The following is a 19,703-nucleotide window of genomic DNA, read 5'->3' on the forward strand; positions in this document are numbered from 1 at the left end:
ATGCCATGCAAATGGCAGCGTAATAATGGGTTTATTGTATGTAATTATATCTTTATAAAATATAAGATATTTAACAATGAACTACTGTACTTTATTATATTTATATATGATATTAAGCATATGAAATCTGTTACATAGGTTGAATAATTTATTTTTTACGGACAGTATCTTATTGTCACTAAATAATAGATACAAGAAATCAATCTGTTCTATTGTAATTCATATCGCCTATTGTCATCGGTAAACGATGAATAATATTAGTATTACATTTTAAGATTAAGTATATTGCTGTTATATATTTATTTTCCACTGCCATTGAATTGAGTCACCTATTCTAAATATCGAATGATAAAACGTGAGTGTATAAAGTAAATAGCAAATAAAATACGGTCATTACTTTCCGAACAACTCCATAAATAACCTCCTCCTTCACACATACGTCTGTCGAATAAAACACGACTAAGAATCGCTTCTTTTCAAGTTTTCACACTCGTTTTGGGCCAGTCTGTACGTTGTTGTCGAAATGTTGTTGCAATCCGTGTACAGTGCATCTGCAAAATGCATTTAAAGCCGCCATTTGCGCCCAATAATGGAATCATAAACATCGCATGTGGCGAACGAAGAATAAACTTGCCGGTTAGGAAAGGCCGCCGGTCACTTTAATATTTAAAGTGGCGACATTCCCGGCGGTATCGGCACGGCCCGACAGTTTGTCACCCCTGGGTGTGTGTGCAGAGGTCTTATGCATTTTCCAAAAGTCAGCGCTGATCGAACTCACCCCCGTGAATCGACTTGTTTATTGGCTGTGAAAAAAAAAATAATACTGATTTTTATCTACTTTAATGTCATTTAAAAGTGAGATATGTAGATATATTATATAAATAAAGTTCAACTTTCAAATTAAGTTATTCAATTTAATTGTGTTATATAGACAGATATAGTAAAAGGGTAAAGGGTGAGTTGAAATGTATTATAGTCGTGTAAAGGGATTAAATATTTACACAATAGGGTGCAGACAGATGTGCCAACTCGTTGACAGTAACAATTAATCATTCATACTATATTATTAAAGTTTCACTGGTTACACTTGCAGTTAGGAGTATAGTGCAGTATAATGAACATATGTACATTTTCTTTTATATATTTTAAAACTGAGTTAGTATAAATATAAATGCAATAAAGTGGGTTTTTACATATTATACATTCCAAAAACACTAAATGTATGAATCAAGATATGGATCAAATTATATTCAAACATGTACGCAATATTTTTTCCATGTTTACATATTACACTTTTATATTTATCCTAATGTTAATTAAAAGATTAGGTTAAAGTTATTACATTTTTATTGCCGTATATTTTATTGAAATATGTAAAAATAAATTGTATTTTAATATGATTTAAGCATTATAAATAACTTAAAAATATTTAAAAAATATTATTTATTGCGGTAATAAAGAATATTTTTTACTATATGTATAAGTAAAATAATATATAATTTATTTTGTTGAAATAAAAATTATGTAGATTATCAGCGATCATTTATACTTTTACTAGCATATTTTTTTTATTAGCAAGAAATAATTTGAATAAATTTTTTTTGTAACAATGATCTTTCCGTTGCTTTTTTAAGATAATACCTTTTAAAGAAAAAACGATATTTATTAATTATATTGTGTATGCTTATTTTTGTATCGCGTATGGTTTTTTTTATCAAAAACCTTGGAGGATTAGTGGTTTTTAAACTAATAATTACGAAGTTCTTTTCTCATTGCTCACTGCCACATATACGATTAGTATATATGTATTGTCTTTAAGAAATAAACGAGAAAACTTATTTTAAGGAAAATTAAAATAGATGGGAAAATATCTAGGTTTAGAGATACATATTCCGGAATTCTGATCTAGAAGGCTAACTTTAATTGCGGCTCTTAAACAGATATTTAACAGGAAAAGCGCATTAACAAGTAAACAATTGTTTACTATATAAACAAGTAATTAAACTGGTAATAACATAAGCTTGCAGGTTTGGAGTTAACTCAGTTATTATTATTTTCTTAGCTCCTAGTTAAATAAAAGTGATAACAATTGTACATGAAAAATTTTGAAGCAGAATTTCTGATACCAAAAATTAAAGAAAATGGCCATAACCAAACCGAAAAAAATATATAAATTTAATACAAGAACATATTAATCCACTAAAATTTAAAATCGATGACTATGACAATACCAAACCTTAATATTAAAATAATGTTAAAGAAATTGGAGAGTATAGGTATAAGTGATATAGTTTTAAGATGGTTTAATAATTACTTATATAAAAGAAAACAAAAAGTTAAAATAAATAATGTATATTCTGAAGAGAAATTAGTGTCTTATGGAGTACCACAAGGGTCTAAATTGGGACCATTGTTATTTGTTTTGTATAATAATGATATAGTTAATAACGTGAAAAAATGTAAAATTCATCTATTTGCGGATGACACATTAATGTATTGCATAGGTGATAACATTAAAGAAATTTTAAATAATTTAAATAATGAATTAAGTATATTAGAAATATGGTTAAAGAATAATGTACTTAAATTAAATGAGAATAAAACTAAATGTATGTTTATTAATTATAAAAATGTTTTAGATAATAGTAGCAAAATAGTAATAAATAACTCTAGTATAGAAATAGTGGATAATATAAAATATTTAGGAGTAATTGTTGATACAAAATTAAATTTTAAAAAACATTGTAATTACATATTAAAAAAAAATAGTAGAAAAATAGGTTTATTATCTAGATTAAGAAATATATTAAGTATAAATACAAAAAAAATAATTTGAAATAGTATAATATTGCCCCATTTTAATTATTGTGCAACACTATTAAATATGTTAAATAAATTAGTTAACATGAGTTAACATGTAATCTACGAATAGTGACCGTAAAAGTAAACATTTCTCTTGTTATCCTCTCCTCTAATGTATGTACGTCCCTTCTGCGCCAGATATAAAACACAACAAAACCATACGTTCACTTGCTCTGAAAGCTTCCCAAAACTTTCGCTAATTACACTATATTATATATTAAGTTTAATTAACTGTCGCGCACGTTAACTGCCACGTCCAACGGCCGGAATTGCACTCGCGCGTAAAATCCGATTATTATATACGCGTAAACGAACAAACAGACACACGTAGTGCGAGAGATGACATACAATAACAATGCCGGGGAATGTTATTGCGAATTATTGTTATGACGGTGCGGGCATAAAGGCGAGAAGTGGGCCGCCGATAAAGCTTTCAGCGTTAAAGTCGCGCGAAAGCCGTCGGCGAAGATTGCGAAAGCCACTTACGCTTTCGAGGAATGTGCCGATACACAGTGGCAGTACGACGTTATGACATGACACACACGCCGAAAGAAGATTCTTTTTTACGACTGCACCCTTATCTACCTGCCTGCCTTCATGCCGGAAAGAATGTCGATTAGGAAGCAGGTGAAAGTAGTGGCGGTCGTTGGAAAACTTTTGTTTCTGCGCATGAGAATGGAATGGATATGACGTGTGAATTGGGTTATGCGAGCTTTTGAAAATTGTTTTTTAATGTGTGATATGAATTTCAGTCATTAAAATTAGTTTAACTATTTAAAACAAAGAGAGCGTTGCGAGTGCACGGTATCATAATGTGATGTTGCGTAGAGTAGGATTATATAAAACATCTACTGAAGGCAATTCAAAAAAATATAAAAAGCATTATAATTTTTTTAAAGTGTAATTGCTTATATAAACTTTTTTATCATCATTAAGGACGATGTGAACTAAATTACTGAACTCTATCTATATGTATATAGTAGATAAAAGCAGGCATGATCTTATGAAACCATTAGCTTACTCAACGCATGGTTTTATAAGCTAATCACCGTAAGAACTTTACTAAACATGGTCATGGCAATGTTAATTAGAGTGAAAATTACAAGTTAACCGCTTTGCAGTCTTTAAGAGGTCTTATGGTATTGTTTTTTGATACACTTGAATGTGTTTCTTTTAATTTATATAATTAAAATGGACATGAAAATACTTGTTATTTTTAAGATATTTAAACCGTAGAAATACCTGTTGACAGAGTTACCGTTAAAAAATACGAGATGTTCTTATTGACTAGACTTCTCGCCCAAGCAGATTTTATTCGCTTAACTTTTTTTCTCAGTTAATCCATTTAACGATATAATATATGAACACTAAATAATTAAAAATATTTATGTCGTTTAAATACAAGATATTTCTGCATTTTAAAAACGCCATCATACTTTTTCGTAAATTCCGTTTAAATATGTTTTATATTTTTTCATACATTAGTATGAATGCTGCAATGTTTACAGTTTTAATATTTACTCGTATATAGCAGTGAAAAAATATGTTTTACCTTTCTAGAGAAATATTCAACAAGAGTTGCGACAAACAGTGTTCGAAAAAAGTCCGTTAGATTGTAATAGCGTAGACCGTAAGGTCTTGACTGATAATTCAGGGGTCATAGGTTCGAGTACTCGCTTCATACTCTAATTTTTATTTATATATAAAAATCGTCATATATTGATTGTGAATCAAAATATTTATAATAATTTATAATTTATTATATAAATATCATTCCTAGATTTTGTCTAGTGGTTTTACCGCTATATATCCAGTTAGTACTGATTTGCTCCTTTGTAACGCAATAGACTAACGTAAAATATAGATAAATGATAAAAATACAGTAATTGAATAGATTTCAATTTATTATTTTTATTTTAGTATCATTTGAGATATTAAGTGTCATTAAAATATTAAAAATATCTTACATCACGTAAAATATGATTTTTTCGTCTGATTTTAAAATAACTACATATTATTTTTCATCTTATTAGGATGAAAAACATTTTTTTTAAATGTGATAAATCAAAATTATTATTTTATATCAAAAAAAGTAAATTGTGTATTAAAAATCCGAATAAAAGTTGGAATGGAAGTCCTGATGAAGGCGATTTTATGTAAAAGTATTGTAGCTTAAATACAAAAAAAAAGAAATGGAAAGGAAATCAATGAATCTATTTTCTTTCCTTGATCTGCATGATTAAATATTTTATTTGACTATTTAAGGTGCTTTATTTAAGATTGAATAAGCTTGCCAACAATGAAATTGTGGTTTTGCTATTTTGCTACCTGCTTGCTTGGAGATAATATTTTTGAGTACACGTCTTGAATTGCACTTAAATTTAACCTTTAAAAATGCATAATATTTCCTTATACATGTCGGCAAAATAGATTCCGTTTTAGCGTTACTTGCTATTTATACAGCTTGTGTTCTATTATATTTCGTTCCTTGTACAAACGCCACTAAAACGACAGTTTTATGCATATTCAAGAGATAAAAAATATTATGGGTAGTCCTAACAGTAAAACGAAAACAGCAAAAATAAGGTAATCAGTTAGTATTTAATTTTTATCAAAAAACACTCTTATTTTAGTTTTAATATAACTTTCCCACAGTTTTTTTTAGGTATGTATAATATTATATTTAAAAAAATTGTAAAATCGCTTAAACTTTTATAGCAATAGTTTTAAATATAAATTGATTTTAAGTAATAATAAACCTAAATTAAAAATAAAATATATTATAATTTAGGTAGATGTTTTCTATTTTTACATTTAAAAATCACTACTTTTTGTTACAAAATTATAATTTATGAATATTATATAATTATTATCAATTATAAGTTAAAATATAAAAAAAATATTTCCACGTGATTTTGGCCATTAAATAGTACAAATTAAAAAATATGAATTTATAGTTTAGGCAGATGTTTTAATTTTTATATTTGAAAAATCACTGTTGTTTTGTTTAAAACAAAATTTATAATACACGAATATTATTCAATTGTTATTATTTATAATTAAATGTATAAAATATTGACACGTCATTTGATAGTTCTTACAAGTGATATTTTTTGCGACTAGGAGATAGTGTTAAAAAAAGGTTCGTAGCAAGTTTATTATGTTAATTATTGACTAGTACGATAAGCAAGTTGTATAAGTCATTGGCTATTGACTCAAAAGGTCTGGGTTCGAATGCCAAATGCACCCAAGTGTTTTTAGTTTTTATTAGAATTCGTAATTATTATTCAATATAATTTTAGTTTCAATCGATCATCACAAATTAGGCTTTCCTAGATTTTATTAAAATTTCGCTATGTTATACATATTAGGATCTCATAGAGAAGATCACAGAGAATATTTGGATGTATTCAACAAAAAATCATAGACAAAATTCACTTCATTCACGTATATGTATTTCTGTAATTTTAACCACGAATGTAAATTTTAGCTATAATCTTCAGTGACAATATTCTTGTGGTGATTGTAAAAGCAATGTGTTATTATTATTTTAGCTAAGAGTGTAGCTTATTTAAATTTTATTACATTGATTTATTTATATGAAGTATATAAATAAACTTAGCAAATAATTTATTTTTATAAATCAAAATTTTTTTTTATATATACCCTAAATATATCAGAGTACAGCAACATTATTTTATACAGTGAGCATATGTAAATGAACAATGCATTTACTAATAATTGTTTGGTAAAATATTTTTTAGTTTAAAAATAATATCTATCGCATGGTTACAAACCACCCCAAACCACACCAATACGAAAATAACTCAATGCGATCAGATACGTCTCTCATTACGTATTCGAACTTTATTTTTTCTCCTCATTCGCCCAGTTACGTATTCAACACTAACATTGTAACACGAAGCTTTACATCACTACGAAATAATAACGCAGGCAGTAGGTACTTTATTCGCTTTACTGGAAGAACATGCATTTTGCCATGTTAACTGCCCCTGGAGCTCGAATACTGGGACATGCGAAACGTGTTGGATTCCTTTACCACACCGCAGGTCGCATACTTCCTCGGCATGCCCGTTTTTACCATAGTCATGATGCAAAACAGCATGCAAAACGTTGGTCAAGTGCAAATTCCTCACGAAGCCATAACACAAAAAGCTACCTCGAACAAAAATGTGCCCAATTCTAAGCATGTTATGTTTTTTGTTGCAGGAAATTGCGGCTATCCTCATAAGCTTCGACAGACACACGGAATGGCAGTCAAAGGAGGTGAAGATAAGGTAAGATTAACATTTAATACATATATGGCATCCCTGTTGTGTAATAATAGAGCGATTGCGAGATATATCCGAGATTTGCATATATTACAAATAATTGATTGAGAAGCGCAAATACGCAGATTAGGTATGATTTAGTAACTAGTCGTTGTATTAAGCGACTGTTTGCGGTTACTTATTATATAATTCATTAAATGCTTTGTTGCGTACTTGTTGGCTTTTCATGGAAATATCTCCCAGAAGTGGTACTGTGAAAGTTTATAAAATTTCTGAATAAAACAAAAGCTAAATCTCTTTAGGCACACCTAATAAATTTTTATGGGGTTTGAAGTTTTGTGACCTTTAAGAATTTCTTTAAATTTATGCATACATTTATTTGTACAGAGCTGTTTTAGACTATACTTCCGTAATTAGATAACTTATTTTAAAACAGATTCATTAAAAAAAATCTATATTTGTGCACTCCAAAAGCAAATTTGAGGTCCGTTCTTTCGATTTATTTTGTCCTTGTGTTACAGACATGTCAACGTAAATATTAATTATTTTTTTAGAATTTGACTTTTGACTAGAATAAATGTTGGATACGCAGATATATTTATTTTTAAAACACAATTTTAATTTCACTCAAGAATGGTTGTTCAAAATTGAATTACATATAAGAATATGAGATTTTTAGAAATTAGTCATTAACTTACACCACTGACCTAACATGCTGGTATTTATTATTTAAACAAAGTTAGGAAAACACTAGATGATGCATACATACGATCAGACCAGGGGTCGGAAAATAATTCAGCCCGTGAGTTAGGAATATAGTTCATATTTAACTCTTTAGAATTTTATAGTATGCGCTATAACAGAACAGCCAATATAATTGAGAAGCTATGTGGTGTTCCTATTGCTTTGCATTCCGCTGTGATGTTACGCAGTTATAATTTAGTGCCCTTTGTAAAGATGTTTTCGATATTTTGTTTTCATTTAAATACCCGTGGACACTCGTATTGTCACTGTCAAAGCCAGACAATAAGAGACTAGTGAACTTTGAATGTCGTGCTTATGAAGCAGAGTTTTGTTGTCGAATTAGATGGCAAAGTATTATGTTTATAATGCCGTGGTGTAATGTCTATATTTAAAGAATACAATATATGTTGTAATTATTAGACTAAGCACTCAAATGTATACTCACTACTTACAAAAAGCAACAATCACAATAGCTTAAAACGGATTTTTTGCGAAAATTAAATAAAGCTTAAATTAAAGTCAGTTCAAGAGTTGTTCATTTAATAGACAGTTAAATTTATCAATTGTAAATTAATAAAGTCGTGTATAATTGTTGCAGCTTCATATACATTTATTTGGAATTCAGTGAGAACAGTTGTTACAAATGTTGAGCACATTGTGAGTAACATCAATAGCCAATTTAATAGCATAGTAAATAATTTCGAAAGATTTGTTTAGCCTCTGATTATTTATTGTATTTTATTATTATGAAAAATATATTATTGAACTAGTTCTGTCAACGGTGAACTTCACTATCGTCAGTTCCGTGACTTTTTTATTAGAAATAAAAGCCGAACATCCGGATTTGCTTTACCACACAACAATTAGTCATGTTGGTGATTTATAAAGAATTTTTGAATAAACTTTAAAACATCGTAATATTTTGAATAAAATTTGTATGATCTTTTATTTATGAATTAGCTAATAGTACATGCAGAATTTGCTCTTTTAATTTTGCAAAATTAAAGAATAAATATTTTTTGTTACTTCTAAATCAATAATAAATATTAATTATATAATCAAAATTGTATTGTGTGTATTTGATATGAAAATTGCATGAAATATTTAAAAAAATCTGTTCACATCTCTTGCTAGCGGGCTAACCATCGGCCAATGGATAGCGAGCAAGACTAACGATCATAAATCATTGACCGTAAATAATAACATAGACTCAAATGTTTTTTTTTGTGTACAGCCGTCCCCCGACTTTGCTGTGTGTATTTTTTGCAAATATTTGCATTTAAATTTTTTTTTGAGGATGCCGAAAAAAAATGTGTCATAAAACTAACATTGTGTAATAATACTTTCGGACTGTCCCTTTTCGACACACCGCTCTCACTATTAACTTAATCTTTAAATTAGTCTTGCGAAATAGAATATTAGCCGGAAAATTTTGAGTCTTGAAAATTGTGTGAGATATTTATTTCATTTGGGAAATATAATATAGAATAAAATATGAAGTACATAAAATTAAAAATTGAGATCAGCATTAATAGATGACCATTTGCAATATTTTTTTACTTCGAATCCCATTGCAATTAAAATATTTTTATAAATAAAGCTTATTACGAGAGACACGTACTTTGAGAAATTCGCAAAAGATTTGAATAGATATTTTGACCAGCCTAAAATACTTCTGACTAGCCACTTTTTGCATAAATCTAATCAAGACCAATATAAATATAAAAGCTCATTAAAAATCATACACTTTGAATGTCGATATTGAAGTTAATCATATATAATTTTTATAAATTATTTAAAAAAAATTGTAGTAAATCATATTAATTTGAACCTAAAGTTAACATTTATAGTTTTTTCTGGTGTTTTTTTTTTTATATATTTACGGAATTTAAAGTATCGTTGTTTTTTAGGTATCATGTTATTCGTAAATACTCTCTCCAATTACATAATTATATGCTTGAGGTATTTTATGTGAATTTAATAAAAAAACCTCACTCAAATCTTGTATTTTATATACGTTTCGTTTACTCTTATTTTTTTATATGACCATATTATTAAATATTTTAAAATATAAACGATTCGTAATAGTTAATGGTTTGGAAGCGTAGCAATTTATTTTCTTACACAACCACACTCGGTAATATTTAACAATCTATTTCGGTGGACGTCTTCCGGAAACTGGCGAAAAAAGGGGCGATGTTTGGCCTTCGTTTAGGCTAAAACCGTCGACGGCCATACTTCAATATTACTATCGTTATCTGTTTTGCTCAACATTGATTTTATCCGGCACAATTTCGGCACTGTTCTTAAAATTAGTTCACACTAATTCATAAAAAATCTTGCTGTCAAAACTTTTATATCAGATTTATTTTCAGAAGGTTGGTTGATGACCATAAATCATCGTTTATAACTGATCTGAAATTTTATATTATAAAAAGTTGGCGAAAACTCCCTTTTCCTACGAATAAGACATCATAATGGTCGTTGGTAATGTGCTACGTTAACATAGAAATTTCGCGTTATCCGGCGGAAGCTAGAAGTGAGGGATGATAAAAACAACTACAAAGGATCTTTTGGGATCCTTTTGCAGTCGAAGCACGATGTAATAATTTTGCTAACATACGTCGGAAGTGGGGATCAAGGATTTTCGTTCAGATGGATACGTATAAATGTATATATATAAAATAATCATATTTATCCATTGAATTTTTAACGATTACCTATAAAATTATCACAAAAAGTGTGAAGGTTAACTCTCTTATTATATTAATAGCATAACGAATTTATGTTTTTATATTATGCTTAGCATTACTAATAATATGATTATCGGCATTATGTAAAAATATTTTTATAAAAATAATTATATTACACAATATGCTTTTTATCGTTTTCCAATAATTTCCACAAGCTTTCGATACGCTTTCGAAAATCGAGCCTCCAAAAAAGGTCACACACTCGCACATTGTTCGAAAGCTTACTAAACGCAAAGGTCACGCTACTAATGGATATTAAACCTCGTAAATTAAAAGGGTCCGCGAATAATACGCGAGATTCTAATCCGCACCGACTTTATGTATGTCCGCGTATTTATTATCGTCTCTTTCTGAAAAAAATTATATTGCCCAACGTAATTAAACCAAAACCAGAGATTATGAAGTACAACGTGAAATATGACAAAAGTCTCGCACATGACTAATGGCAACTAATACGTTAAAATTAAGCGGGCCTTGTTGTTTATTTATACCTCTATATGTGTTTTTGTGGAATTGTAAAAAAAATATGAACTGAAAAAAACGACCCGATATTGTCGTGACGTTTTGGTTGAAAATATTGAAACGGCTCGTGTGACGTTTCTCGCGAGACCGATAGAAACTCGTGTACTACGCAGTAACCGTACAATGAAACGAAATGTAAAAAAATAAAATATTCACGTATATTTTATTCAATGTAGAAACACGTATACGTATTATACACAATTTTATATTTTTGTAAAATTTATTGTATAAGACACTAATAGCTATTTATTGCCATTAAATATATTCGTTTACCATTCAGAAAATTAAAGAATGTAAAAATATAGTTATAATGTTAAAGCTACTCTTAAGAAACGTATGAATCCAATAAAACTTTGCAACGTTGTTGTATATTATTTAACTGGTTTTGCTTGCTTTATTCACTGTCAAAATATCAATAATAATAGTGGTCTCAAGAGCTTGGGACGCAATTTTTTGTTTTAGTTACAAAGGTTTTTAAATTACTTTTAATTAAATTTAAGAGATAAATTACAGCTTGTTGCCGTGACGCTGCGTCGTCGCTGGTCATTAAGTAGTCTCGAAAGTTAAATTAAACTCTTGGCGATTTTAGATCAGGCGATCGAAGAGAAAGCAGCTGCTTTTATGAACTTTCTTGATCTATTAGCCTTCGTTCTACTTTATTCGAGTACAGCCTAAGCTTTTGCGTAGCAATATTCAAAATATAAGTTCTAAAGCAAGTAAATATACGACTGAGGGAAAGGGAGAAGATCAATGTTCCATTTTAATCATGATTTACAAATTCAAATGATTTGGTTTGGATCTTATCTTTTTATTATAAATATTATATAAAAGTTTTTAGTCATAAAAGTATGTATTTTCGTGCGACACAATTAGTGTTACGTCTCGAGAATTTTTATGAATCATTTTTTTGTTAAAAATTTAATTGGTGCGAATATTTAAAATGTTTTACAACCGCTACATAAAATGGTTGAGTCCGTGCCAGATGCTTAAAAATATCTATGCTTTCCTGAAAGCTTTTAAATCTGCAGTGTTTAAATAGCTTAAAAATTGTGTATGATTTTCTCAATTACTCTAATTGTTCTCATCTTTGCTTTAGTAGTTTTAAAACTACATTTGTAATCAGATAGTTTGAAACCGCTTCTTGTAGAAATCGGCAGATTGCAAAAATGTATGGGGGCTTTTCACATAATTTAAAATTTGTGTGAAATATGACTATATGTAATATGAAAACAGTTGTATTTGCCAATTTTATCTACGATTCAAGCATAAATACAGAGCCTTAAATTCCCTTGTACTTCGACGCTCTGTAATCAATAAAAGTACATCGATCCTTTCCGGTCCTTCGATTATTCACGTCCAATGTAATAAAACATTCATATCATCATCACGAAAATTAGGCGTGAATAAAATCAAGCAAAAGTAAATCATATTTTAGTCTAGGCGTTTTAAAAATGAGTATAACATTAAAACCTTTCCTATTAAATTATTTTAATGTAAGTAACATAATTTGCTTGAATAATTATCTTTTTATAATAACTGTCAACTCATGGTTTAACAATTAACCTATTCATAGAAGTATTGGTCAAAACTTCCTTTAGATTACATTTGGGATTTATAAATTTAAACTAGATTTATTAATCCTAATTTTGAGGGGATATCGTGAGATCAAAACATCGTAAATAGTTAAATAGATGTGAAATCTACTGGATTATTGTAAATTTAGAAAGTAATTATTATTCTATATATTTGTCAGCACACAATATTTAACGTCTTTCAAAGTGTAAAGAAATAATAATATCGAATAAAGTCGAATGGTTGACACAATAAATAATTGTTTGATATGGAAAGTATTCATCTTAATACACTATATTAAAAAATACGTTTATTTAACGATCAACTTACATTGTAATAATAATAGGTCATTTTGTATATTATATTTTATAATTATCCATCTTGGGTTATAAACAGTGTTCTCGAAAGCTCTAGCGCTCTCGGAGTGCCTTAGTTATCTATCCTCCGGCTTTTTGGCCGCGAAGAGGACACAATTTGTACATCTGCCATTTTATGAACAGTAAAAATTCTCGTAAAAATAACTCATGTGTTTTAAGCCGGCGTCGGCGTAAAGCAACCATCGTAAAACGGGCCGAATTAAAATGGCGTTGAAGGCTCTATATTTCAAGATGGTCCGGATAAGCTTAAAACTCATCCGCCTATCCGATGGTAAAATTATTTATATTACGGTAATTGGTATGAACGCGCCTAAAATTTGGCAATAAAAGTGAAATATTCTAGGCGCAAGAGAATGGTGTATTTTTCACGCTGGCAAAAATTTTAAAATAAAAAATGAGTTCACACAACTCATAATAAATGTTTTCCTTTTTTATACCATTAACATTTCATGAGATATAAGCATTTACAAATTAGTTAATTTTTTTGGCATACCTTGTACGAAGCATATTTGAAAAGAATACAACATATATATTTTATTTATTTATTTTTAGACATTAATATATTTATGGCAATATACTAATAAATAGAATTATTTTAAATTACATCAAACTGTTGCTTATAGTAAAAACTTTTGATCGTCATCCATTAACCCTTTGGAGTCCTTTGTTCAACATCTGTTTTTCACTGGCAGCTCCATGTCCATAACGTCTGGATATTTTTTCTCAAGTTATTCAACATTATATCTTATATATTATATTATAAAAAAAGAATAGCGTAAAATTAAAATATTTAATTTATCACATGATTATCTCTATTTAACATAATAAAAAAATAAATAAATAAAACAATTCTTACAAATAATAAAGATTGATATAAGCACATTTCATAAAATAATTTTTAATAAATTTCTTTCATATATAAAAAAAATATATTTAATTATAGTAATATATAAATGAATAAATGTAATTTTTTTTTAATTTATGTAATATTATTTATATTATAAATATATAATTTACCTTCTAAAGGTAAAATAATAATTTTTGCACAATTAATACTTATTTCATTTGATATAATACAGAAGAAATATATTTTTTTATTATATTTATTGATACTTAAATTTTTTATTCTAAATGGCTTGGAACTAAAACTTGAACTACAAAGGGTTATTATTTACATAGAAGACAATGCGAAATTACTAAAGCTCATCGTCCCTTGTTTTAAAGTTGCTGGTTCATATTAGAAACTTTAAATTTTTTTGTTTGTAATACCGGTATTATTTTTTTTATATATTTTTTTATACCGGTATTACAAACAAGTTGTAGTTCCTCTATCATATTTTTATTAATATTTATTATCACTTACATAATTATCAATATTAGCAACTATACATCGATCAGTTTCACGCTACGTATAATATTTTATACAAGACTTTCACACACAGTTTTTAATGTTTCTTGTAAAACTTAAAATATATAAATAAATATTACTAAATAAGAGTTTAATAAATATAATAATACTTACCATAAAATTAAGTGGGATTCAATTTTCAGATTCAAAACTATTTTTTTTTGAAAAAAATAGATTTCAAAATATTTAAGAGAAATCTGTAATTAATGAAGAGAAAGATTAATGTTAAAAGTATAAAGTCTAGTATCCATATTGAACAACGTCACCCTAAAAATATTTTTTGTTATTTCAAATTTTTTCCAAATAACCCGTTTCTATTTTGACTTTGGCCTATTTGTCTCTTCATTAGCGGAGCAATTTTCGGTTTTTCGCCATTCTCTTGTACCCCTTATCGCTATTATCCCGGCTGCAAAAATTTCACGCTCGCTTTAAGGCCCCGAATTTTCCTCTCCTCAATTTTCTTTGGAGGAAAAATAATATTGTGATATCTTGCGACGGGAAAAAAATTCTCCGGCGCGTATATTTTTTGCCATTTATACATATGTATATATAAGAGCCGAAAACCTAGGAAATATACACATTTACTATAGTTTAACAGATACACAATTATGTAGCATAATGTTAATATTAGATTTAAAAGTTTTTAATCAAGATCAAATGATATACTTTTCTTATATTAGTTTTCGATCAAAATATTACAGATTTGTATAATATTCTAAAAGTCATACGTTATATAAAAATATAATTCATTCATAAACAAGGAGGAGCACTCCAACGCGAATATAGAGGGTTAACGCTTCTTATTAACCCTCCGTACCCTTTTTAATAATTCCTGATTCGCCTTGCCTGAGCATAATTAGTTATCATGTTCGTTTATTAGCGCTCTGCTTTTTTTTCAGTATACCAGCCGAAAACTTGCAAGAATACATTAATTTTTCTTAAATATAACGCGCTTTTACGCAATTACGTATCCAAAGGTCGGAACAAATTCGGAGAAGGCGGTTAATCATATTTTATGAAAATATAAAACCTAAAATATTCTAGCATTATTATTATTACGCGGTAATAAATTGTAATTCAAATAGAAAATAATGTTGACTTTTATGAAAGCTATTCTTAACTCATATCGTACCCGTGTAAAAATTAACTTTAAGTACATAAAAGTAGTTTATATTAACCAATTTTTATTTTTATTTATTACCTATGCTAAATATAGTTTATCATATATATAAAATATAATTTAATTTAAGAAGTATTATTCTAAATTAAAAAAATAATCAAAATATGTTTTAAAAGAAAAATGTCTAAAAATCTGTTTATTTAATGTTGTCACTATTTGTAGATAGATCTACTAGCAATATATCTTTTAACTAAAAAACTAGTAAATACATTTGATCAAATCTGAAACCATTATTAACATATTTATTTCTATCCATTTATTTTTTTAGTATTGTCCGTGTTGTAATTCTGCATACATTGATTTTGTCAATGCCAGAATATATGTAATCCTCGAGTAGTTGGTGCCCCCGACATAGAATCGGGGATCAGCCGGCAAAAAATACATCAAAGCTTTGATCGCCGGGTTTTTTCGATTAATATCCAAATAGAGCACATTTTCGTAGTAAAAAAGACGACGGGCGTCCGTATTTGTCCAAGTGAGCTCATAAATTTGATCGTAAATTTTTATTACGCCCCCCTCGTTTTACTACCCTTATTCGTGGGCCCCTGTTTAACCAAAATTTATTCAGGCTCGACCGGAACCATGGTTTTTTCTTTCCAGAAATCAAAAAACTTTTTTAATATTTAAAATAAATTATAAATACAGTTGCAAAGACTTTAATAAATGACTCGCGTAAATTTATAAGAATACAACATAGTTTCTAATAATGATGTTCATACGGAAGTGGCACATTTATTCTTATAAGGAAAAGCTTAAGCGTGTAAGGGTTGATCTTTATTATATTATTGTTTTAAATAAATAAAAAATATACATTATAATTTAAATTAAATAGGCAAATAGTATCTAAATTAGACTATTTAAAACTACTCAGTTAGAAACTCGTTCTAAGATTTATTGATCGCATTAAGCTATATGTTAAAATCATAACAATAAAAATTTTAAAGGTATTATTTATTTGTTATTTTTGAAAAGTACTTAGTATTTTTTTAAGTGACGAAGCGATTTATAAATTTGAGAGTTCCGGGAAACCTATCGTAAAGAGTATATTTTGGAAGCTTTGGAGGGCATTGGTCTATTTATATCATTTGTGGTGTATGTTTTCACTTGCGGCAGTAAAACAGTGCCTTTTACGATGTTTTTTTATTCATAATATATTAAAGTGATCATATAAACTACACTTAGCTCATTAGGAAAGCTCTTTTTATAGACAATTTTGTTGATTCATATAACACGTGTATAATATTTTTTTTAATAAATATGCAGCAGTGATTTTTACTATTTTAGAAATAAAAGAAATATAGTTGATTGCAAAATTTAACTCCACAGCATATTTTTACATGTTGAGAAATTTAAAAAATAGTTGAATTGCCCTTAAAATTTAGAATAAGAATTATATTTTTAATCATATTCACCACACTTACCAGTTCTTTATTTAATTTATTATTAATATAAATTAAAATTTAGTTTGCTAATAATACATGAGATTATATTTGGTTGTTAGGTCAATAATAAGGACAATTTAAATGAGCCATATATAAAATAATTGTACTGTTGGACAGATTAGGTTCAAGCGAGCGGCAGGATCAGAACAGTAAGCCTTATAAATATTTTCTGAAAAAAAAATTTGAAGATTTACCTTACTTTAATGCACAAGCAATTCGTTTTTATGGAACAAAGTATTTATTTAAATTCACATATTTAAAGAAATAATTTATTGTTATATAGCACTGGGCATTAATTGCGGTTTATGATATATACATTTAAATATATTTTTACTAGCTAATAATTAAAATCTGTATTGATAATAATAACCTTTCAAATCGACACTGAGTTCTGAAGTTTAAAAATTTTTAAAAGTAGTTACAAAGCGGTTTCAAGAACGTGTATATAGTGAACGGTTGCCAAAAAACAATGACTTAATAGAATTTCAGTAACAAATGATATATATTTTCTATTATTTTCAGTTACAGTTGAAATATATGATTAATTAATTTAAATGAAATTTAATGGTTGAACCTTTAGAATGAATTTAGTTGTCTTAAGAATAATTTTACCTTTATTTAATCTTATATCAAGAATATAGGCCATTAAAATTTATTACATTAGAGTATTAGTTATTTAATAACGTTATATTTCTAAGCCTCAATTTAAATTAAGGAGTTTTTATTCATTAAATAAGCCATGATAATATTTTCATAATTACTAATTCACATGATTATCTTAACTTTAAGCATTGTATAATTTTCCTCCGTCATTGAATAATTAATTAATATCGTAAGAATCACAGTAAAGGGCTATTTTTTTTGTCTCGTGCCACTTTTGGGCCAGCCATTTGGTTTTAGGGTCCCCGGTCCGTCCCTGGCAACTGTTAATGCGGCTTCTTAAATATTTAATTCGGAAACTTTGGTCGAGTGCCTTTCGAGTATGGGTCCAGCGAGATTTTTCCTTTTGTAAGATTTTTCTTTTCTAGCACTTTGACGATGCTAATATTTGACGCGCGTCAACGTTAAACATCGAAAAGGAACTCGTAATGGATTTGGGGGACTATTTGAATATTTTTAATAAAGAAAAGTAGGCGGGAGGAGATTTGGGAGGGCGCTAAGTTTGATCGTTAGGTGTATAATTTAATTAAATGTAGGGAGGGCTTAAAAGAATTTGTCCTTGGCATCGAGAATAAGGAAGTGTTATAAAAATTAATGCGATAGGGGAGTTTTTGAGTTAAATTAGAAATTTATATTTAATATTTAGCAATAAATCATATTTTTTTATTAATACTTTTATTAGCTTCTTGTTTACATATTAAATATATTTGTACTATTTCAAAATTCAGTACCTCACGATAGTGAGGGGCCAACATGTAGTTATATTTCTTTCGCTTATTTATTTTTTTTGTAAAATAACACATTTTTACAAAGTAAGAATCTGTCATTTCTAAAAAAAAATTAAATTAAAATAAACGCTGTATTTATAGGGCGCTTATAAAAAAAATTAGATTTTTTTTTGTTAGAATCAGTGAATTTATAGTATACATAGCTATTTCTATAATAATTAATTTGTTTAATCTTGCTAATTATTATCTTATAATTTAAGTTATTAAAAATGCACAATTGATAAAAGAAACGTAGAAAAACGTTCATTTAATATACGTCAGTATTTTTAACTAGTAAATAACTGACAGAGTAGAATTATTTGATAAAATTTTCTGTTTTTTATGAATTATGTTAACGAATATATTTTTTATGTAGTATGTTTAATATATTAAATATGAATATAAGATTTTGTAATAATCAGTTCCAAATTTTTTTCTGAATAAATAATTAAATTAATTGACAAAATCTAATCTAATCGCTATTTCAAGCATTCCATAGAAAAATGCCAGAACTAGCGTTTAAATGTAACCTAAATAAATAAAGCAATTATTTTTTATACAACCTATATTGCATTAATATATTACCAACTCACTGATATCATTAGAATTAAACATTTTATTAGTTTTAATTGCCCGTATTAAATTTAACCAAATTCCTCAATATTTTACAGCTCAAAATAAGCTCTTAATTATGTCATACGCGATACGACTCCGACCAAAAATATTTTTTCCTTATAACTTTTTAGCTTTTCCGTGTTTGTATCAATATACTTTCAGTATACACAATAAGCGATTTGAGTTTTTCGGTCACGCCATCGCGTATAAAACACGTAAAAATATCATACGGTACTCCACCGTGCATTTCACGATCTTTGCCTAAATTGTGACGTTGTATTAAAATAATTCTTTCGGATAAACGCTACCAAGGAAACAATTCGCCTTAAACTGAGGCATTTGCGGAATTCCAAGGGCCAACGAATAATAATTCGTCGTTAAATATTTAATTAGCAACCGTGCAATCGCGATAGGACAAAATTAAAATTCTACACGAAATTATGTTTATTTTTTATTTATTACATATATTGTTACATATAAAAATATATTTAGTTTTTAATATTTTAACG

The 19,703-nt window shown here is 27.9% G+C and overlaps 1 protein-coding gene across 7 annotated transcripts in view; it reads left to right on the top strand.

The window, feature by feature from the left end:
• Positions 1–19,703, top strand: part of Camta (Calmodulin-binding transcription activator) — a 307,476-nt gene that overhangs the window by 194,475 nt on the left and 93,298 nt on the right. For all 7 annotated transcript variants that reach the window (XR_015808914.1, XR_015808915.1, XM_088181638.1 and 4 more), the window contains one exon: positions 7,093–7,160. Coding sequence is in view for 5 of the 7 variants with exons in the window: in XM_088181638.1 (XP_088037764.1) it covers positions 7,093–7,160 (68 nt within the window). In the remaining 2 variants the exon portion in view is untranslated. The remainder of the gene's footprint in view (positions 1–7,092; positions 7,161–19,703) is intronic.

This window comes from Plectrocnemia conspersa, unplaced genomic scaffold, assembly GCF_051122295.1.
Source record: "Plectrocnemia conspersa isolate PC_06_02 unplaced genomic scaffold, ASM5112229v1 ptg000002l, whole genome shotgun sequence".
In the NCBI taxonomy this organism is placed as follows: Eukaryota; Metazoa; Arthropoda; class Insecta; order Trichoptera; family Polycentropodidae; genus Plectrocnemia; species Plectrocnemia conspersa.